Source organism: Amblyomma maculatum, chromosome 2 (genome assembly GCF_055883805.1).
Source record: "Amblyomma maculatum isolate TAMU_Amacu chromosome 2, ASM5588380v1, whole genome shotgun sequence".
Classification (NCBI taxonomy): domain Eukaryota; kingdom Metazoa; phylum Arthropoda; class Arachnida; order Ixodida; family Ixodidae; genus Amblyomma; species Amblyomma maculatum.
The window spans coordinates 206,238,976-206,262,398 of record NC_139345.1 but is presented as its reverse complement, the minus strand read 5'-3'; the positions used below and the strand labels follow the sequence as shown (position 1 = coordinate 206,262,398).

General features: G+C 45.0%; 1 protein-coding gene across 2 annotated transcripts in view; it reads right to left on the bottom strand.

Annotated features, from left to right (window-relative positions):
* LOC146201115 (calpain-5-like) overlaps positions 1 to 23,423 on the bottom strand; it is a 96,252-nt gene that overhangs the window by 70,759 nt on the left and 2,070 nt on the right. For both annotated transcript variants that reach the window (XM_084595645.1, XM_084595646.1), the window contains exons 2-3: positions 19,938 to 20,119; positions 13,738 to 13,869 (exon numbers count right to left, since the gene is read on the bottom strand). In XM_084595645.1, the coding sequence (XP_084451771.1) occupies positions 13,738 to 13,869; positions 19,938 to 20,105 (300 nt within the window). In that variant the 5' untranslated portion in view covers positions 20,106 to 20,119. The remainder of the gene's footprint in view (positions 1 to 13,737; positions 13,870 to 19,937; positions 20,120 to 23,423) is intronic.

Sequence of the window (23,423 nt, the reverse complement as noted above, 5' to 3'; positions counted from 1 at the left end):
TGGTTCAGAGAGGATTTTAAGGACACAAGAAAAAGTTAGGGCAGTTCTTCGATCTTGTAAGGAGAGTTCATTTGTATCCACATAGAGGCTGGCTATTGGAGAGGTTCGGCAAGCACCAGATGCCAGCTTTAAGCCAAGATTGTGTATTGGATCCAGTCGTTTTACGTAAGATAGCCATGCGGAACCATATACTATGCACCCATAATCCATCTTTGATCGCACCAGGGAACGATAGACATGCAACAAACAAGCTCCATCTGATCCCCAGTGTTTTCTTGACAGCACTTTCAGCACATTTAGGGCCTGAGATGCTTTTTTTTAATGTTGTTTATATGTGGTAGGAAAGTCAATTTTTTGCCAAAAGTTACACCTAAAAATTTATGATCTTGTTTGACTGGTAGTGGAGTTTGGTTCAGGTACAATGTAGGATCTGTTTGCAGGCTTCGTTTTAGAGAGAAGTGAACGGCTAGAGTTTCCTGTGGGGAGAATTTGAATCTATTTTTGTCCGCCCAATTTGGCAGCTTGTTTATAGTCATTTGTATTTGTCGCTCGCAGGTTGATACACTGGAGAAAGTGCACGCTATTTAGAGGTCATCTACGTAAACAGAATACATTATGGATTTCGGGATTACTTTCGCTATGAAATTCATTTTCACTATGAATAGGGTTGGGCTAAAAATACATCCTTGGGGTACACCATTCTGTTGTGAGAACACTGTGGAGAATGTCGCGTCTAGACAGATTCTGAACATACGGTTTGTCAGGAAGTCACTCAAGCAGTTCAGCATCCTGCCGCGGATACCTAGGTCTGCTAGGTCACGGAGGATATTGAACCTCCACGTCGTATCGTAGGTTGAAGAGGACCCTGATACAATGCTGCCGGTGGATGAACGCTTCCCGGACCGTGTTTTCGAGGCGGATCAAGTAATCAGTAGTTGAGGATGCCTTTTTAAACCCGCACTAATGTATATCTAGTACCTGCCGGGACTGAAGAATAAAAGTGAGTTTGATGTTTACTATGCTTTCAAAAGATTTTGAGATACAGCTGGTTAGTGCTGTTGGTCTGTAACTGCCAGGCCTTGTAGGTGGTTTTCCGGGTTTCAAAAATGGTACTATTTTTGCTTTTTTTCCATGCCTCAGGTATTTTACCAGTTATCCATATTTTATTAAAAAATTTCAGCAGGGCATCTATGGCAGCCTCGGACAGATGTGCAAGCATACTATAATGTATGTTGTCTGGTCCTGGTGCTGTATTTTTATCACAAAATAAAGCTGCATTTGATTCCTGTAATGTAATTAGCTTGTTGTACTCTTCATTTGTGCCTGTACGAAAAAGAAGTTGCTGTTTTTAGTGCGTAGCACTACTAGTTGCAATCACGGATTTCACCGATGTCTGTCCGAAGCCGCTTATTCTCATCGTAAACTTGAAGTGGAGAAAGAGACGTTGGCGACGCGCGTGTCGCTCGGCTCAGCATTGAGGAGGTGGAGCGGCTGCACAACTACAGTAGAAGCAGCTCTCTCTATGTCCGCCTCTCCGTGAACTTGAAGAGGAAAAAGAGAAGGTGGCGCACCCGCATCACGCAACTTAATGGAGTAGCCACACAGATGCACCCACTGAAAGAGTGGGGCGTGTCATAGTTGCGGACGTCGTGTTACTCTGGACTAAGCAGTCATGTGTCCTCGCGCGTCCTCAACTTCGGCATCTCCCCCCTCGCATCAGTCACTCCTCAGCCTTCACGGACCACAGACGTGTACGTGCGGTGCTCGCCGCGGCATGAAGCAGCTTGTCCGCGCTTAAACGGGCACTCGCCTTAAAGCGCATTTCCCTGCTCGTGGATTACCTTTCTTCGTCTTGGAGACCTTCTTTCACTGCTTCTTTCACTGATGCCCAAACTATGAAGCAGCTGTTTTGATCATGCCCTACATTCTACTTAAATCTCTCCCCAGACATTACGCACGCAGAGTAGTGCATTCCAAAGAGGGATGCAATACATTGTGCCTATTTTCCTTCATTAGTAATAAGAACCGCTCAAGATAAGCCGAGGATGCTGCTGCGCGGCATGTTTGCTTCGCGTCGCCATCGATGAAGTGAGGCAGTCTGACACTGCGGTGCAGGTTCGCCGTGCTCGACCTGCTGAAGTACAACGGTTACGAAGACAGCGGGAAGGCGAGTCTACTGATTCTGATATTGCAGCTGAACTGCGCAAGGACCTAGAAGCATAAAGAATGAGGGAACAGGCCGAGTGTGGTCAGGCAAAAAGAAGCACAACGAAGTGTAAAATGCATAAAAAGTATAGCTGGGATAAGCAGTGCTACGCGCCTACTTCGCATTTGATTTACTATGCAAATCTGCTGCAATTTTTCTGCTATTGTCTTGTTTTTGAAACGTGTCTGTATAGTGTGAGGAGCTTGAAACTTTAGAGATGTTCACCTAAAATGTTTGCCTTATCTTCTAGTGTTGCTTGTGTTCCAGGCATTGTCAACATTGAAAAAGTGAATGGGGTATATTATCCACTGTACTTTCGGGCTTGTTCCCACATTTTTCTTTGCAGGAATTGAGCTGTTTATAGACGATACATAATTATGCCAAGAAATTTTCTCCACATTTCGCTGGATGTACCACACTCTGGCCTTTGCTTTTTTAAAGGTAATCAAGTTCTCTGCAGTTGGGTATCGACGGAGGATGCCCCGCGCTTTGTTTTGTTTCTTTTTTGCTGCTTTGCATTCCTCCGTCCACCATACCTCGTGCTTTCTTCTTGTATGTTCGGATGTTTGCGGGCTGGCTACTAAGGCTGCTGATATCATGCATGTAGAAAACCTTTCATTTATTTTGTCTGTAGTTAATTCTTCAGAGTACTGTTTTTCTAATGCGGCATTTGATTTAAAAACTGACCAATCAGCGAGATGATGCTTCCAACACCGTGGCCTTGATGGGATGATGGGTATAGAGGATGATAACTTTAAAATGGCGGGTAAGGTGATGAAATAGCTAAATCAAGACAGCTCATGCTATGCGTGATATCTGTATAATTTCTCAGTAAGCCTCTGCAGTTCCTGTGTATTATGTAAGCCATAGTGGTATTTTGGGGACTAAATTTCTTTTCTGGCGGGGTCACTCTAGGTTTCCCCTTGTTTTCAAGTGAGTGCCATCGCTTTTGCACCACAGTGGTGATGAGGGTGAAGTCCATCTCACTCGAGGCGCTGGAGGTCCGTGGTGTAGCCACGGATGAACGATCGTTAGGCCTCCCCATGCTGGGGAAAACCTTGCGGGCTCCCAACTGCACAGTCGGTGGGCCTTTGTTTAGGAATTGGCAGGACAGCTTTGGCTGCCTCTGTCTGGGGTGGACTTGCTGGGCCTACCACAGGGTCCGAAGACGCCTTGGTGCAGCGCGTTGCACAATTAGAGGCACATTGTAGAATGCTTCTCCCAGCTAAACCACGGAATCCTCGCAGGTCAAATTTCACACAGAAATGACATTTTGCCGTTAGTATTTTTTAATACCAAATTTGTTTGGGGTACTTCCCTGATTCAATCAAAAGAAATCGAATGTTCTTACTATATGTGGCGGCAGCAAAGCAAAAGAAACCATTGCCCCAACATTAACACCAGAGGCGACATCTTGTGCTGTTTCCCCCAACTCTGTCACAACAAAACAAGAGGCGAAGGAAGGTTATTGCACAAGATGGCGCCACCGGTGTTGTCGTTGGGGCAATGGTTTCTTTTGCTTCGCCGCCACCGCATATGGTAAGAACATTAGACTTCTTTTGATTGAAGTATCCCAAACAAATTTGGTATTAAAAAATACTATCGACAAAATGCCATTTTTGTGCGAAGTTTTACCAGCGAGGATTCCGTGGTTTAGCTGGGAGAAGCATTCTACAGCGCGCCTCCAATTGTGCAACACACTTTAGGTACAATGTTGCGGTTTGGCGCTCCACCCCTGTGCACAGTCTCCGCATAGTCTGTCTTGGCCTAGAATAAAAATATGTTTGTTTTTTACAACCATTTCCTGGCTTCTGTGAATGAGATGTTTTCCTTTGTTTTGATATAGTTATTTCTTTTTTTTTTTCTATTGTGGAAAAGACCTTAAATACGCTGGGTGGTCCCCATCGCAGTTTTCACAGTGAGAAGCTGGACAGTCACAGTTGTCAGTGATGTGGTCTTTCGAAGCACATTTTGCGCAGGTTGTACAGCCATGACAGCTGTGTGATCCATGGCCATATCGCTGACAGTTGAAACATGCAGGGTCGAACTTCTATTTTTAGGTAGCCGACTTCTACTTTATCAGGGAGTGAGCTTTCACTGAATGTCAGTATGAGGTGCATAGCCATTATTTCTTTGTAACCTTTTTGGATCGTGATTCTTTGCACATTCACTACATTCTGGTTGGCCAGACCATCCAAAATTTCTTTTTCGGTGATGTGAAGATCTCTGTCGGAGATCGCACCGCGAACAGTGTTCAAAGACCTATGGGCAGTTATTGTCACGGGGACGTTCCCAATAGACTGAATGTTCATCAGCTTTGAATGTTGTGGCGCTTCCTTAAGTTCAAGCAGCAAGTCTCCGCTGGCTATCTTGGTGAGTTTGTAATTTGGGCCCAAGGCAGCTGTCAAACTCTTAGATACTAGAAAAGGGAACTAAATTCAGACAAGCTTCTGATCATCTTCAGAATGGATCATGTGATATTTAGGGAAGTTCCTTGTTTTTTCGAAAAAGTGAGCTGTTACTTCAGTCCGCCTCCTTTTGTCGGGGCGATCGGTTTTGGAGGAATTGGAATCCATAAGATTTAAGTGTTTTTCAGCCATGGCTCCAGCCACCCACTACAGAGTCCTACAAGGGGACGGGGCAGGAAGTTGCAAGCAAGTCCTGCCTGCGCCAGCTGTATGCCACAACTATAACACAATATGGCAAAACTCAGGGTGGTTCGCCATACAAGGTTAACCCTTGCTGCCTGGAAGTAGAAAGAAATGGAGAAGGTAGAAGACAGTACAGTTGTAAGAAAGAATAGGAAAGTAAAAGATGGAGGGGAGGACATGAAAAGGCGACTGCCGATTTCCCTCTGGTGGGTCAGTCCGGAGGTGCCGTCTGTGGGAAGCGTGGGCTAAAGTGGTGTGTTACCTCTAAACACTCGGCATTGGCTCGATCATCAGGATCCCCTTTTCCCCAGACACAGCGATGCCACACACGGCTAAGCGTGGGTGCTCGGGGTCCATGGTGTCGCACAGTACACACAAACATCTGCTTTAACAAATGCAACCTGCAGAGACCAGTGATTTTCAATCAGCCCTATTGTGCCCAGAGTGTGCATGCTCCAATGCCAAACTTCAAAGCTATCAGAGACTTTTTTCTGGCATAGAGGTGGAAGTTATGAAGCCAAAGCATGCCCTCTCTTCCTATGCAACAGAATTTGTTTGGTTTTGCAATATAAGCGACTACAGCGATCATATGCCAAGAACAAGGTTTGATGTGTTTACTTTGTGGACAGGGACTAAAATGCTTTTATGATACAGCTTGGTTAGGAGCACTGCATCTTCTAGGTAGCCAAAAATGCCGGAAATTTCAACTAGTACCTTCTTTCTCAGGACTATGCAGCAGAATATAGTATCCATTTAAAGTTACTAGTTTTCTCTTCAGAATTAGTGTATTGCTAATATTTGTGACATTCCAATATTAGGCACATTCCTAATGCAACTGCTAACTTTATATATTAACAGCAGAAATACAGCTGTCTTGATTAAAATATGTTTAGTAGCATGCCTTGTTGCAAGAAGCTTCCGTTTATAGTGCCAGCAACACCAGTGATAGAGGGAGTTACTGTATAAACCGGAATATAGGTCGAGACCTTTTCAAGAAAAGCAAGCTAAAGTTGCCCCTAGCTTTATATAGGCCGCCTGTGCATCCAACTACGGAGCAATATGTGCGCCACTTGTGGCGGTGAGCGCGTCCCAGTCATGAAGGCTAGAGCAGACAACGGTGTCCACAGTACTGTGCTGTGCAGTGCGCATTGTCACGAATGAGGTTTGCGCCTCTTCTCAATCACAAATGCTGCATAAAAACAGCCGGAGAGACTACTATGTTGTAGGCTGCAGTAATACAAATAAAAAAAATGAGGATCAAAGGCGGTAAACTGCATGGAACAAAAAGCCAATGTTTGATAAACTAGTCAAGAAAATTGGTCAGGGCGAAACTGACCAATCACTTATTCTAAAAAGGAAAAACTGAAAAAATTATGAAAAGGGGTCAAACACACATAATGAAAGGTCAATGCTTGATGATGATAATGAAAAACTAAAGTGTATTAGTGATCAACTAAATATTTCAATAAAGATATGAAATGAAAAGTGCATTGAATGATGTCGAACTGATTTTGAGACCTTTGAACTGCCTTTTCTAATAACCCAATATTTTCGATTATTTGAATTATTATTTGATTAATTACACATTCTAAATTTTCTTATTTAGCAGCGTCAAGCATTGACTTTTCATCACGGGCATTTTGCACCCCCTTTACAGGATTTTTACTTTTTTCAGCGATTGCAGTTAATTAACCAATTATATACTTTAAATTCTTTTTAATTAGCATCACGCGTTGGCTTTTAATTTCGAGCATTCTGACACCTTTCAATGCCCTTTTTCTATTTCCTCGTTTTTGAAATATTTAAATTAATTGATCAATTACACACTAATTTTCTTCCTTAGAATCACCAAGCATTGGCTCTTTGGTCTCAGAATATTAGAACCATTGAACCACGGTTTTTTTTCCAATTTTTCACTTTCTCAGTTAAAAAATTATTTGATTAATTAGTGCTCGTCAATCGTCTTATGTGTCCTTCTCTGTCCATTGTGTTTTATTTTTGAGCTAATGTTTTACTTAATGGATCACCAACTAGCCTGGCAACATGCTCTCCTCAACTTGATCAATTATGCACTAAATTTTCTTAATTAGCGTGATCAAGCAGACTTTTCATTGTGACAATTTTGACACCTTTGAGGCCCTTTTTTCTAATTTCTGATTGTTTTTTCAATTCAATCACACATACTAAATTTTCATAAACAGCACCATAAAGCACTGGCTTTTCGTTCAAAGAATAGGACATACAAGTTTTCATTTTTCAGTTATTTCAACTAATTAAGTGGTAAATTAGAGAAAATTTTTTAAGTTAGCATCATTGAATTGGCTTTTCATTTTGAACATTTTGACACTATTGGACCACGAATTGGCTTTTCATTTTAAACATTTTGACACTATTGAACCACCTATTTTCCAAATATTTTAAGTTCTTTATTTAATTGATTAATCATTGATTACATTAGCTCATCATCGCGTATCACACACCAATCAATTATCAATCAGTAGGAGAAAAGTTCAGTTCAGTCGTTCAGTCGTGTCCGACTTTTCGTGACCCTATGGACCATGTCACGCCACGCTTTCCGGTCTCTCACTATCTTCCTAACATCACATGACTTCATCTGCAGTGCCTCGAGGATGCCATCTAACCATCGTGTTCGCTGCCTACCCCTTCTCTGGCAACCCTCAACCTTTCCCAACATCAAATCTTTCTCCAGCAACTCCTCTCTTCTCATCAGATGACCAAAGTAGCTGAGCTTTAACTTTAGAATTTGACCCTCCAATGAGCAGTCAGGGTTTATGGTCGACAATATCGACAGATTTGATCTTCTGGCAGTCCAAGGAACTCTCAAGAGTCTTCGCCAGCACCACAATTCAAACGCGTCAATTCTTCGGCGGTAAGCCTTTTTCACAGTCCAACTCTCGCATCCATACATCACAACTGGAAAGACCATAGCACGAGTTATATGGATCTTGGTTGGCAGACTAATGTCTCTGCTCTTTACTAGACGGTCAAGGCTAACCATTGCTCTCTTTCCCAGAAGCAGGAGTCTCCTAATTTCATGGCTGCAGTCTCCTTCCGAGGTAAGCTTGGAGCCCAAGAAGAGAAAATCTGTCACAGCTTCCACTTCTTGTCCATTGATGCTCCAGGACTTGATAGGGCAAGACGCCATGATCTTTGTCTTTTTAATGTTCAGTTTAAGCCCAAACTTCTCACTCTCTTCTTGTACGCGCATCAGAAGTCTCTTGAGTTCCACCTCACTTTCTGCCATTAAAGTGGTATCATCCGCATATCTAAGGTTGTTGATACGTTTTCCAGCAATCTTCACTCCAGCTGAAGACTCGTCCAGACCGGCCTTCCTCATGATGCACTCTGCATATAGGTTAAATAGGCAGGGCGACAGTATGCAGCCTTGCCTCCCTCCTTTCTCAATCGGAAACCAATCAGTAAGACCATGCCCAGTTCTGACTGTGGCCTCTTGTCCTTCATACAGGTTCCTGAGGAGACAGATGAGGTGAATTGGAACTCCCATCTCTTGGAGAGCTTGCCACAATCTGCTGTGATCTACGCAGTCAAACGCTTTCGCATAATCAATAAAGCAGAAGTAGATGGGTTTCTGGAACTCTCTTGCTTTTTCCATGATCCAGCGAAGGTTGGCAATTTGGTCTCTAGTTCCTCTGCCCTTGCGAAACCCAGCTTGCACGTCCGGAAGCTCCCGATCCACATACTGCTGCAGCCTACCTTGGAGGATTTTCAACATCACCTTGCTAGCATGCGAAATAAGCGCGATCGTGCGGTAGTTGGAACAACCTTTGGCACTGCCTTTCTTTGGAATGGGGATGTAAACTGACCTCCTCCAATCCTGTGGTCACTGCAGGGTTGTCAAAATCTTCTTACATAATGGTGGTGCCGACAACTATTACTTTTACTACAACAACGCCGATGGTTTTTCGACCGAACGAGCTGTAGCTATCGCATAAATATATAAAAGTAGAGTAATACGTCCCATGTGCTGATATAGGACCCAGGAACGAGACAGGTGAATTTTCACAATGCACTCTGGCATACACACGAGCTAAAAATCGTTCAGAAAAACGGTGCGCAGACTCTCCGTGTGGCTTTTATAGGGCGACTGGAGCGGCCAGTTGACTACATGTACCAGCATGCACCGCGACAGCGTGGAGTCGTGAAACCAGCCGGTGGTATCGATCTATTCGCCTGCTGGAACAAAATTTTACAACTTCCGAGCGCGGCATTAGGAGACGGAATGAAGGCAGCGTTGGATTCGGCTTGTTCGCCACGAAACGCAAGTTTAAGCTCTGTTTTTTTTTTCTTTTTTCGTTACGCACATTATGCTGTAGAAGTAGGCACTTGTTGATGTCTTAAAATGCACAAAAGGGAAGTTTCTTGGCATCTGCCGTGCATGCTGCAAATACATGACGTCGGATAAACACACTGTAGATCGTTCATTGCATGCGCGTAGCAGAGTATGCTGCTTTGTTTTTATGCCTACCTCTGCAGCGAAGATGGCCCGGACTAGGTGTTGTTGCGATTCACCAGAGTCATGTGCGACAAGACGCGGCCGCAGCGCAGCATCAATCAAAGCAGCGAGAATTTCGGCCATTTCAGCGCCGTGCAATCAGCCGCCCAACGCTTCCTCCCGCGGACATGTTTCGACATGTTGAACTTACACGTGCCATAATGTGTGTGTGTGTGCAACTGCTGGCCGAGCCTGGCGCTTGAGGGAGAGAGCGTTGCCCTCGCCTGTTAACAGGAGGTGGAGGATGTTTCTGTCGCACCACCGAGACTGAGTCATCATAGCTTGCTCCGGCATGAATTCTTCTCCTTTTCCCTCTGAACTGACGCGCGTATAAAAGCAGCGGCTGATTCCGCTGAAAGAGACTACAGAGAGACTTCGGAAAGACGTCACTAAGACGACGCCAGACACCTGCTTTGTGAGCGTGCCAGTTATCTCTCCGGGCCTGCTTCTCTGCCCGTTCCTACGTGATGCTGAATTAAACACTGTTTTGTTAGTCGACGCCTCGTCTTTGCCAGGACTGCTGAGGCCTTCCGCCGAGCCACAGGCCAACGCTACCGATGGGGCCGCGAGCCACGTCTAACAGTGCCTTAGGCAAAATCTAAGACATGCAGTAGCCATTTCGTGAGAAATGAAAAATCTCCTTCACGTCATGTACATGGCCTGCTTCAAAAAGCTACGTTCCTTTCTCGACATTTGCACCTCGAAAGAACTTTTTAACCCCATTAACAGCTCCAAATCCCGCCTCTACAATCAGCGGCACACCACTAGCAGATGACATCCCTGCGGAGATGCGGAGGGAGCCTTCATGACAGGGACAAGGAACCAGCCGCGTGGGGCGCTGAACACAGCCTCTATGGTGGCAGTACGTAGTGGGTGCAGGGTGCCTATAGCGGTCTTTAGCAGAATTTGAGGCATAGTCTGGCAACAAGTGGCATGCCAGATTGTGAATGGCATCCTGTATACGACATCCTGCAGTTGCTGGCATTTTCTTTTTCCGCCCCAAGCGCATTTATCTTTGCGTGCGCTCTTTCGTTCAACCTATGAGAGTATAAAATGGCTCTTTAGCACTGAATAACGGCATGTGGAGGCAGTTTGCAGTGACTTTCCAGAAAAAGTGATGTTCGCCGAAGCAAACGGCAACATGGCCGCTCTCAGCGACAGTTCGGTGTGCGGTGCCGCAGACAAGATGAGCTGTTTGTATGCAGCCTTTCAAGGAATGCTGGGTAAGCAACACGCTTGATTGAACTAGATGACCCACACTGGGGTGGCGAGCAACAGAGTCGTCGAAAGACGCTGCTAAAGTTTGGAGTGAGATTATAGCTCTGGTGATGTAGGGACACAGCCGATGTAAATGTATGCACTTCACTTTTTTTCTTGTTTTACTTCAAGGTAAGGGGGTTGACCTATATTCCCACCAAACTTATAATACGATTTATAGGGTACTGTGAAGGGAGATATGCACCAGGCAGCTAGGCATATGGCTGGGCCATGAATGTTTTTTCTGTGCGTGGGATGAGTGACACAGTTAGAGACAGTTTGCCCTTGCCTTCCCTTCATTGCCAAGAAATGTTGCCATGTAGCTACATTCCCTGCAAGACAAAGAGGGAACTGAAGCTGTGGAAGGCAATATGGCGCTCCCACAAAGCTTTGTAATCGTGGCAGCATTATATATAGTGAAAATACAGTACTTCCACAAAACAGAGACAAAATTGAAAATGCGGTAACAAAATAGAATAGCTGAAAATATGTCAATGGCACAAAAAAGGATGAGTATGGTATGTATGGTACATGTCACTTACCGTCCCAAAGAAGCTCGAGCTATGAGGGGCGTCATAGTGGAGAGGGCTGTGGAATACTTTTGCCAACATAGGAATCTCCAACGTGCACTGACATTGTACAGCACAAAGGAAGCTGTTGTGTTTCGCCTCCACGGAAGCAGGATCGCAGCAACAAGGTTTGAACCTGGGTACTCCGACTCTGTAGTCCGGGATACCTCAAGTTGACTTGACTCAAATGCCCCACAGCCTTCAACATGTACCAACCCCCCTTCCCCTCACACATCTACACACATCTACTATTGCATACAATCGTCACAAGCATCACAATCAAGCAGTATTACTTGTATGGACCCTGTTGTTCCGAGACGCCGAGAAGGCAAGACTTTATTCGGACAGCAACACGAACATACAAGCAACAAGGATTCAGTGGCTTCGGTTTATAAAGGAAGCCTGGGTGCAACCGAGGCATGCTATTGGCTAGCGCTACGGTCGCACACGCGAACCATGACTGCGTACATCAGATAGCGGCACACAGTAACCAAGCGGCACACAGTAGCAAGACAGCAGCAAGCTTGATAAGCGTTGCGCCGATATAACAGACCCTTTTTGCTTTTTTTACCATTCAGTTTGTTTCTCTAAGCGTTAACTTTTTTCTTGCTTTTGGCAATCAGGTTTTTTTATTAGTAAATGCCCATCTTTCATTCAAGCTAAAGACGTTCAAGATGTCTGCTGAACGTTAATTATACGAAAAACGAAAGCTCTAGTGCCCCGCATTTTCTACACCGCTTCCCTTTGGACACAGCATCAGATTCACACTTGGTGAGTAAGTGCGCTGCCTCCGGTGGAGAGTTCTTCACTAGTCAACCAATATGGCATTCTAAGTTAGAGCTGCTTTTTGCTTCCTAGCCCATTTCCTGAAGTTTCTGGCTGACCTACATAATGCGCTAACCGACATGTGAGTAGATAAAGAATGACTCACCGTTGTCTCTGCGTAACATTCGATTATACAATGAAAGGGGCAACGTTTTCATCTCTATATTAAGTAAAAAAAAAAAATTATGAGGGACTTTAGCGACTAAAGTAGTGAAAGGCAAAAGCCTCCATCTGCAATTCCACACTTGAACGCGCGCCAAGAAACGCCACGCGACAGAAGCGATGGCTTACCATCCAATCGCACACTTGTCAGAGAAAGTGTGACAGATACTGTGCCTTTCCTCCAGAAGTCTGATCTTCTCTAGCGTTCCTGCCATCTACAATCCCACATTTGAATGCGCGCCAAGGAACGCCACGCGAGAGCCACCGCAAAATTCGGTGGCAGGCTAGCCCCCGCCACAAGCGGCATTGACCTACCAGTCCCAGCCCCGTAGGGCCAGAAACAGCCACCTTTCACAGAGCGCGCATTCAAGTGTGGCATTGCAGATGGCATGGACGCATCCCGCCTCGGCCAATCAGAACGCTTTAAAATCGGTACACACTATTTCCACGACATCATGAGCCATTAAAGGCTATCGCCTTAAAAAAGAACTGCCAAATATGAGCTAACACAGTATGCATATGTATCTTTGAGTAAACGCAGTTAGGGTGTAGTGTTCACTGCACTGTTTTCATCATCCTGATTCATGTTCTTTCGTGCTAGCATTTATGTTGTCCAACCCAGAATATACCAATTAGCCCAACCTTCTCCTTAACCCTTTAATGGTTCTTGCTATTTTATTATTCATCTAGAGTGGTGGATTTCCATCTCGCATGATTTTAGTGGTACAAGAACGGTGCTGATATCTCATGTGAAATTTCTCTCCCTGCTAAAGATACATGCTTCCTGGGAGTTGCTACTACCTTCACAAGGAGCATTAGCTTATCATGTTGTCTCACGGAGAAAGACAAAAAGAGAACAACTTTTACCTTTAGCATGAAGCATGGTTTACAGGGATATGGTTTCATGGTTTTGGTTTCTCCACACATCTTTCTCCATGTGGTTTCATTAGAAGCATGTGAAAGCAGACATCTGTATTTTACACCATCTATAAGGGTCCGCAAACGTTGACTTCAATCGTAACGTTGCCGCCCTTTTTAGTTTGTTTCTTGGAGATGCTTATGGGTACTATTGATCTCTAGGTTTAATGAGTTTCCTTCTAATTGTTCACATGCCTGGTAATGTGGCGTTATGGCTGCAGGCGATGCTTCCTCTCGCAACACTGGCAGCAATGCCACTTCTGACGTTTTGCCATAAACTGAGTTTGAATCCAATGACAGCTGGTCTTCAGAAGATGAAAGCTTATCTTCAGATGACGAGCTACATTCTGCGAGTTGCTACTCTTCAGAATTATTAAACATTTTTGCACTTCTCAGTAATGCTGTAATTAAAACACTATCCGTAATTCCACCATCTCCCTTTTTCCCATATATACTCAGTTTGTTTACTAAATATCAGAGATAATAATTTGATCACCTGGATACATTCTTTTTCGCAAACAATTAAAACATCGAAGAGTTGAAAGCCACCTGCTAAGCTTCGGAAACTGAGTGCATGCACAGGTGAATGAAGTGGCCAGCCATGACAGGGCTCACCTTGACAAGCAGCTGGGGGTCGCTGGCGAGGATGGTGCAGACGGTGACAAACCAGGCGTTAGCCGGGCGGTCATGACAGACGTCACTCTGGACAGTGCCCCCTGTGAAAAGCTGGGGCTGAGCGCACATCTCCTGCATGCGGGAAAAATAATCATAGCCATAAAAGCTCCTTCCTGCCATTTGCAATGGCAGTACTAGTTGGAGCTACAAAGTTCTTGAGAGACTAGACATGCTTGGACCTCCCAGCACCGGCTGAACATTTTCTGTCACATGGCAGGTAGAGTGAATGATATGCAAAAAGAGAAGAATACAAGCTGGACCACAACACACAATGTCTTTTAAAGCAGCGAAAATTCACCCGAGGGGGTTATTGCCATTCAGAAGTGGCCCTCTTTGGCTTTCACAACAGTGTCATCTAGCCACAAGAGAAGATAAACGTAGAGATGTGAGGTGCTCGTTAAGACATTAAGAAGTAAACAAATGCCAACCATGTTCTTGCTGACAGACATGAATAGAAATTTTCCTTCCATTACAATATGAAAATGAAAGATTGGTTATTTAGTCTTCTAAATTTGTGACTACTAGCAAATAAGCACATACAAAGAAAATGCCAAAAACGAAAGTACTACCACTGTGTTTTGAATTCCACCAGTAGCATATGCATATGTGGTCTTTTTTCCTTATATTCTCAGTGAAGTTATCGCTAACCTAAGGTGAGGCTGACGATTATGGTGCTTACACAACTAATGCAACTACCTCCAAAAGCCATTATGGTTTCAGTAAGAGCTCAAAATTATTGCTGACGTGCAAAACATGGTTAAGGGCAGACACTGGGGTTCGACCCATTTTTTTCTATTTTCTAACTTACGATGCTGAAATTCTCATAACTGGTATAGTTTTCTGTGCTGATAAATATTCAGTGGGGTTTTATCAATCTCATACAGATGTCAAGCTACTGTATTTACACATAAATAATGTGACAACAAATATAATGCAAGGGGGAGTATGTGCAAGGAAGAAAAAAAACATTATTAGGATTATAACACAAAATAACAACTTTAACTATGCACTAAACTGACCTAGTACAATGTGAAGCATCACTAAGGCCTAATGAAGTGCGTGCGCACTGCTGGTAGGAGGGATCCCGCAACTCCGGTAACGCAGACGGCAATACGAAACACGGTCTGCTAAAGGCGTCTTATGGTCAATCACAACCAAAAATTTGAAAGCGTTAATTTTTAGAGCACACCATGCATGCAATCGGTGTTTCCTGGCGTGCACTTCTTTTCAACGTGCTGCGGAAGCTTTCTTCTCGCATGTGTCTGGCCTCAGATGCTGTAAGCGGCGCCAATTTTTCTCGTCCTGACCTTTCAAAGGCTGCAGTGCCATGACAGAGTAAGCTGCTGCAGGATGGCTCTTGAATCTTGCACTGAATCTTGTACCTGCTTTGGCCACAGCAAATTACACTAGAAACAAGGAGGCATGCTTGTTCTGAAAACCAAATAAACTGAAGACTCTTATTTGCATTTTGAGTCTCCGCCACTGACAATGCTCCAACAGTTCTTGTGAGATGAAACACAGGCTTATACTAAGCCAATGCTTCAGAGTAGGTTTTTGTTTCGCCAAAGCATGCTTGCACTTGTCCCAAAGTTCTTTGCACTGAGGGCAGAGGCCAGCATCTGTTGATGTCATGAGATTTCAGATGGCAAGCATAGCACTGTGCATCTTGCCGATGTCGCCCTGGAGTGTTTTTAATGCCCAGCTATGGTAAATGGTGAGCTCTGTCACCTGTCAACTTTTCTTTATTGCTGAGGCTTGCACCCTTTCTGTGCACAAAGTTCCCAAGACTGTGCTCATTCACTTGGTGAAGCTTTCTTTGGTGAAGCTTTCTTTGGTGAAGCTTTCTTTCTCACCATCCGCATTCACCCGTCTAAGACTAATGTGTAGCCCATACTTTTCGAGTGAGCGGTTGAAGAGAATCATGGCTGCTTTGACTTCCAACGAACTTCACTTGCTGGAAGTGCTCTTTTGGCATCTGTGCCCTGCTTGCCATTACTGGGATGGAGCGTATTTGGCAAGTATTTGTAGATTATTACAAGCAGCTTACCGGCATCGCTCAAGAGAAAGTATACAACAGTTGCATCTTACCTGTACTCACCTATGGGGCCGAAACATGGAAGTTAATGAATAGGGTTTTACTTAAGTTGAAGGCAATGGAGAGAGCTACAGAAACAAAAATGGTAAGTGTAATGTTAAGAGATAGGAAGTACGCAGAAAGGGTCTGAGAAATAACTCGAGCTAATGACATTCTAATGGAAATCAAAAAGAAGAAATGGGTATGGGCAGGGCATGTAGTGTGTAGAGAGGACAACCGATGGTTGCTTAGGGTAGCAAATTGGATTCTAAGGGAAGGAAAGCATAGCAGGGGGCGGCAGAAAGTTACGTGGGCGGACAAGATTAAGAAGTTCGCAGGGGTTTAGTGGATGCAGCTAGCACAGGACTGAGTTAGCTGAAGTGTAAGGAAGAAGATGATACAGCGCCGACGCTAAAAACGATTAAGACGCCGATCAGCTGGCGCGCGTACAGAGAGCTCGGACTGTCTTGTTCGGACGAGATTGTGCTTCGCTCTACGATCGCCTTGTGTCACCGGTCGCCGTCTCCAGTCCTTCGAATAACCCCCAATAAACCCCTCTTCATTCCCCGAGATGTCCCCGAAGCCCGAAGGTGGGCGCAAGGTGTCGTACTGATAATTGCTGTCAGCCGTAGTGCGTGCAGGGGCAGAACACAGAGTACGCCGGCACAGGCGCGCGACGCGGCCTGGAATACCGCAGGCATAGCAGATAGGCCGGTTGTCATTCGTGCGCCAAGGATTGTAGGGAGACGTCATTGATCGGAACCGTGGAGCGACAGTCGGTGGCGCCATAGTCGGCATGTACGCAAAGGACTGTGGCGGCGGAGGGCGGGCGGTAACTTGTGCATATGTGGGAGGCATTTGTACTGGTACAGGTAGAGGCGGCATGACAACAGGGGGGTTGTAACTCAATGGTGCAGCAAGAGGTGTGGGCTGCAGTGGGACAGGGTCGACATGAGGTGTGACAGGTGCTGGCTGGCCAAAACTGGGAAGTGCATCGGCAACCTCCTGCGTGATGGTGTGTCGGATTGCAGGGGTAAGTAGCTGGGCTGCAGACGAGGGGCGTGGGCCAGACAAAAGCCCAAGCTGTCGGGAGACCTCATCTCGAACAAAATCTTTGATGTCAACCAAAAGGTCACTGCTCACAGCCAGGTCAGAGATGGACGCAGCAGGTGCGGAGAGCGAAGAGTGCAGAGGAATTGCTTGAGCATTTCGTCGAAACTTTGACAAAGGTTGTATACTGATGCCACCATGGTTGGGCTCTTTACCCACAGCATGTGAAATGCATCGACATCAATGACCTTCATTATGTACTTTATCTTGGCAGCCTCATCCACAGACGGGTCGACACGCTTGCATAAATTTACAACGTCTTCAATGTAGCTTGTGGAGCTTTCCCCTTCATGCTGAACTCGTACGCGCAGGGCTTCTTCAGCGCATAGTTTCCGAACTGTGGGACGACTGAAAACGTCCGTGAACTTTGCCTTGAAGTTGGCCCAAGTTGGCATGTCGGCCTCATGATTTCGATACCAGAGGTTAGCAACGTCATTCAGGTAGAAGATGACGTTGTTGATCTTCATGCGGTTATCCCAGTTGTTATGACGACTCACCCGCTCGTACGAGGCCAACCAATCTTCAACGTCCCGGTCGCCCTGCCCGCTGAAAACTGCTGGATCTCGCTGCCTTATGGCACCGACGCATGAGATTAACTGCGAAGGGGAGCAAACAGCTGTTGGCCTACCTCGTTTGTCGCCATAGGTATCGTACGGCTGCGGAGCTCCACGGTGATCTTGTAAGAGTCGTACCCCGCACCTCTACCAAATGAAGAGGGGTTTATTGGGGGTCATTCGAAGGACTGGAAACTGCGACCGGTGACACAAGGCGATCGTAGAGAGAAGCACAATCTCGTCCGAACAAAACAGTCCGAGCTTTCCATGCGCGCGCCAGCTGATCGGAGTCGTCATCGTCGTTGGCGTCAGCGCTGTATCATCTTCTTCCTTACAGGAGCAGTATAGGAGAGAGGCCTTCACCTTGCAGTGGGTATAGTCCAGCTGATGATGATGATGATACCAAGCTTGGCATCCCAGGCAGAAATCGAACAGGGCCACAAAATTAAATACAGTAGAACAGTAAAGTCACTGGGACCGACAAAAATCTTTACTACATCAGCTGTTGGTGATGACATTGCCCCTGAAATGCTGTTCTGTAATTAAATGTTTGCTTACTAAATAAGTCTTGTTGCATCGTGAAGAAAAGAAAAACAGTTTAAAATACATTCGATGCCTCACTTATCTCTCTGTGCAATATTTTTTGTCTAAAATGTAGTCTGCCCATTTCCTCCGCTTGAAACTGCATGCATGGTGAGGTGTTGATTTTGAAGGGCTTGTTGGTGTTTAAGTACTAGTTATGGCATCTTGCAGAGGTGCAGTGACGTTACAGTGGCCAGTCCCAAATTCTGGTGAATCCGGCGACTCTTGCATGGCTGCAGCCACGAAGGCCATCATTTTTTTCTTTTTCCTACTGCATGAGAAATGCAAAAATTTGTATTACCGTCAGGCATTGTAGTGTGGTAGAAAGAGCTTTATCCAAAATGGTGGACATAATTCACAGCACATGGTGCAAAAGCGGCAATGTAGTGTAAGTGAAGCTGCCTAAGGGCAGCTTTTTTCTAAGATTCCTCCATCTGTAGTGTTAGATGGGAAATAAACTTTGACTTTGTATTCATTTTCTGTGGCATGTAATGCTGCCATTGCAAAACACAAATAATTTGCCATCAAGAATGTATAGTCAAATATTCCATGTTTCAATGAGACCACAATGGTGGTGTTCTGTTGTGCAGTTCCCACTCTGAACACTTTTGAATTTGACCATTTTTAAAGTTCCTTTTGCAAGAAAAACTTCAACACTGACAACTTTTGAAGTGAAATAAGTTGACTAATATATTTAGCAGGCGCCTGTAATATGTCATATATGGTTGCTTCAGAAGGCCAATGATCCAGAAAAAAAAAAAGAGCCCAGGTAACCTACTTAATCACTCTTCCAGTTAATATGACATAACAGTGAAGCTTTGAATAAATACAACTGCTTACAGTTCCGTAAACCCAACAAAAGTTTTTCAGGAGTCATCTGATACGTCATCCCTTCCTACTAGTACTTGGAAATTAGGAGAGGCAACACCAATGCCCAAATCCGGTCGAAACTCCTGCTAACAAGACTAATTTCTACTTTTGTTTATTTTATTGTACATTGTAACTGTTGCCCTCTGTGATACCTCTAGCCTGCAGGTAAATAAATGAATAAATGTCCCATGATCAAACACCATCAGAAAGAAATGCTGCCATACACTTTCAGTGATTTCAGCGACTGTCTGTTTGCTTCATCTGGCCACATGAGCAGTTCATGAGCAGTAGTCTTATCTGCTGTTACGTGGTCTATATGTGAGCACTTGCTCTGCTGTGATCCTTCTGTTGCTGTCTGATAGTGTGCAGTTTCTCTAGGAGACAGGCACTGCATAATAATCCAGGGCCCTACACCACTGAGGCACTGTGCTACCCATGCAGAGGTGGGAACAATGGCACAGTAAGAAAACATTAATGCCGAAATTTAGGCGTACAAGAAAAGAGAGAAGACGCATGGCATAGCTGCTGTCATAACCACCAGATGTAGCCGGCATGACAAGTGACTCCACGCTGTCTGTGATGCTCATTGTCCCATGCCAGGGCTTAACAGTTTAAACTTCTGCAGTGTCATGTGGTAGCGCGTGTGACAAGTTGAAAAATCAACTTTTTTTATTCAGGTAATGCAATGGTATAGTGTGGAATACGGGGTTCAATGTCCCATGGGCTATGACAGCACCAGTAGTGAACGGCTCCATATTAATTTCAACCACTAAAGGTTCTTCAACTTGCACGGACATTGCACAGCACACAGGTGTATTCTCCTCAATCAAAATGCGGCTGCAGTGACCTGGATCAGTGATCTTACCGTGCGCTCTTGTTGGCTACAACCTGTTCATGCCAAAAACAGGCGATGTCTCTCCCCCAGCTGGAAGGCCATCTCACAGACTCACCGAGGGTCTTTTCCACTCCACCCTGCTGGAGCCCCTAGTCCCTTTGACGTACAGGGATGTCTCATCTGCAGGGAAGGCTGTGTCCACAAAGGGTTGGCGGGTCTTGAGGGCCTCATTCCGCACACTCGTGTAGCTGGGGGATGAGGATGAGCCTTTCCTTCGGGCCATGGCCGCCGATGCCACTGCAAAGCAAGAGAATAACAGCAAGTTACAGCCGAGAAAAAAATAGTGAAACCGTGAAACAAAGAAGAGGAGATGGGACGTGACATAGAATTAACAACTTTTCTTATTCACGCCTGTGCAGTGCCTCTCCTTTGTTCACTTGCTGTCACACCCTCATGTCAGACCAATTCACCAAACAGTTTATACCATTCTGTTATGGCAAGACAGATGCAGCAACCACATAAACAGAGGGGGGTAATGAGGAAATAATTACTTCACCTTGGGGGATTCACCTAAAATTTCGACAAAAACAGAGGTAGGGGTGGGGGGGTGGAGAAAACAGCCCCAGGCAATAACACACCATGGTGAAGGTGCCACACAGAGGGCTAGGCTGAGTGTCACTGCGCCCTTCACTGATCCAACAGCAAGAAGTGCAGAGGGCACAGTTAGCCAACTGTGCTTCCTCCCCTCTGCCTATGCCCCCCCCCCCCCCGCCCACTTTCATCAAAAGTTTCTGGACGGCAACATTTGTAAAAAGATGATAAATTTAAGTTCCCTCTTTGCAAGCAATGTCAAGTAGACAACCCTAAAGTAAGCACGCAGCCCACAACTGAACCTCAAACGATGCATTCTGGATACAAAGAAAAGTAATTTCTTCGGACCAGTCCCATTCCTTAAATTTGTGACGGTTGCGCAGTGAGGGTGTTTTGTGTGCACGCAGCCATCTTTAAATGTGTATGTCATGGAGTTGCACATCCAGCATCTGTTTAAAAAGGCAGCGTCAAAAAATAATGCAGATAGTTAAGAGAAACTCCATAAAATTCAATCCAAAACTGTCTTTTAGAACCGATACCACCATCTGCTGGCTGAACAGTAATTTGTTGGGTAAGCCCTACTTGCTGCACACCAAACACAGGAGCAGTCTTGCTGTAATGAGCCTGGCTTGTCTAAGTCTGCAGGTGGCTGAGGGGCCATAAAATGCAGTTCCATCAATCTAGTCATTGTTCTCAGTAACAGCAAGATATCTGGCTCTTTGTGTAATGTTAAAATTTGCCCGAAAGCAAAACAGGCATGTAGGGATGAGAAAATCAAATTCCTCCCTCTATCCCCCCCCTTCCTGCACCTCCATAATTCAAACTCGTGACGTCCATGCAGAGAAGGATTCCACAGTGAATGCCAGCACAGCCTAGTGTGTGACACATGCACCTTACCCACAAAGTCAGCTTGTGATGACAACCCTTTTTTTCATTTTCTTTCCTTTCCTAGATCACAAAAGGCCCGAAGAATTGAAAGCTCTGGATAAAACAAGAGCTATGGTAAATTGGGGCATTTCTGCAGCAGGAATTTGGTTCGGTTTACGAGGCTTAATGCCCAAAGTGGCTTCTGCTACAAAGCATGCCGTAATGGAGGGATCCGATAATTTTACACACTTGGGGTTCTTGAACCCCCGCCACGGTGGTACAGTGGCAAGACACCCGATTACTGTGCCGGACTTCCATGGTTCGATCCCGATCGCTAGCGGCTTAGTTTCAAAGGAGGCGAATGAAGTGGCGGTGTGCTGTGCGATATCAGTACACGGTAAAGATCCCCAGGTGGTCGAAATTACTCCGGAGCCCTCCACTACGGCTCCTCCTCTTCTCTGTGTCCTTTCACTCTCACATTCCTCCTTCCCCCTATGTCCCGGTTCAGGTATCCACAGAACAAATGTGACAGATACTGCACCTTTGCTTTCCTGTGAACCAATTATTATTATTATTATTATTCTTGAACACACACTGACATGCACATGCATGAGACATGCTATGAGCAAACTGCACTCTTGAGCTGTAGTTTACAGATGCAAAAGGGTTATGAACAACTTTCACAAGATGTAGAACAGGAATTATGAGATGAGAGCTATCACTGCTGTAAGATAGGGCAGAGAACGCAACACAGTGGGTGACTGCAGTCAGTACACTAGGTTCCTGAAGCTACCCATTATTCAAAACAATCAGTGTTTTCTAACAAAGTTCTCTACAATTCAGCTTGCCTACTTATAGGTTTATTGACTGTGCCTATATTCCCTCATATTTATTATTTCAGGCACTTCCATTGAGCTGAACTTACCATAAACTCAACCAATTTGCAAGGTCCTGAAGGTTCCTGTCTAATCAAACTAAGTACTGTAATGCACAATGACGGATAGTAATGTGACCTTAGCCTGCTACTCCCAACAATGACCAAGTAGGAAACTGGCCCAGGGCCTTTAAAAATGACATCCTCAAAATTCTGTTAGTAAACTCTTCCATAAAGCAAAGCAGTAATGAGGGCCAGTTGGTTTACCATTTCAAGAATTTTCGCGCTATGCTATACACAGACACACAAGAAAGCAGGAACTACATACACAGGACAAAGGTATTTACCTTTATGAACAAAGGTCCATAAAGGTATTTTCAAACCGGAAATTCTCATTCACAAGAAGCAGTTTTGTAATCCGCCTCTGAAAACCCAAGACAACCCTTCACATGCTTTAACTTCAGGCAGCAGCGACCCAGGCTATGAGGGACACCTTGATGGAGGACTCCGGAAATTTCGACCACCTGAGGTTCTTGAACATGCACTGACACGCACAGTACACGGACACCTCATTTTTCGCCTTCCTTAAAAGACAGTTGCCGCAGCTGGAATATGATCCCATTTTCTTTGGGCTCAGCAGTCGAGTGTTCTCACGACTGCTCCACTACGGCAGGGCAAAAGGCAGGCGCCTTCTGCCGTCAAGATTGTGGTTAGACGGTACCGGCCAAAAAGAGGCAATGGTATGCTACCCTCTTCCTAAGTCCCCAGCACCCACCTCTAGCCTGTACTGGAATGACAACAGATTAGAACTAAGGGGGTAGTACTTTTGCTGGAGGGGTTTCAAGTATTGGAGGCCAGATGAGTGCCTCACTGTTTGGACTTCCCTTGTGTATGTAAAGCAGCCTGCACATGAGTGTTTGGTTGGGAAAAAGCTGTGCAGTGAAGAAGACTTTAAAATTTGTAGGTTGTCAGTTTCAAGAAAAAATTCATACAAAGCAGTCATGAATGTCCTTGAAACCTGCAAAAACTGAACATTGCGGTAAAAAATTAAGATAACATTAGATGAAGAGCCCTGTGTCGTCACTTCCCTCAGTCCTGTGTCTGCTGCGGTTTTTAATTTTCCAATGAAGAATTGACCATCTGCTTTTGGCCTGGTGTTAATGTAGGGGAAAAAAAAAAAAAAAAAAAAGCAGCTTACAATGTAGCTGCAAGTAAAATTAAGCATAAAACAGCTACAAATTAAAATGGAGAACAGCCCCCAGTGCTGTC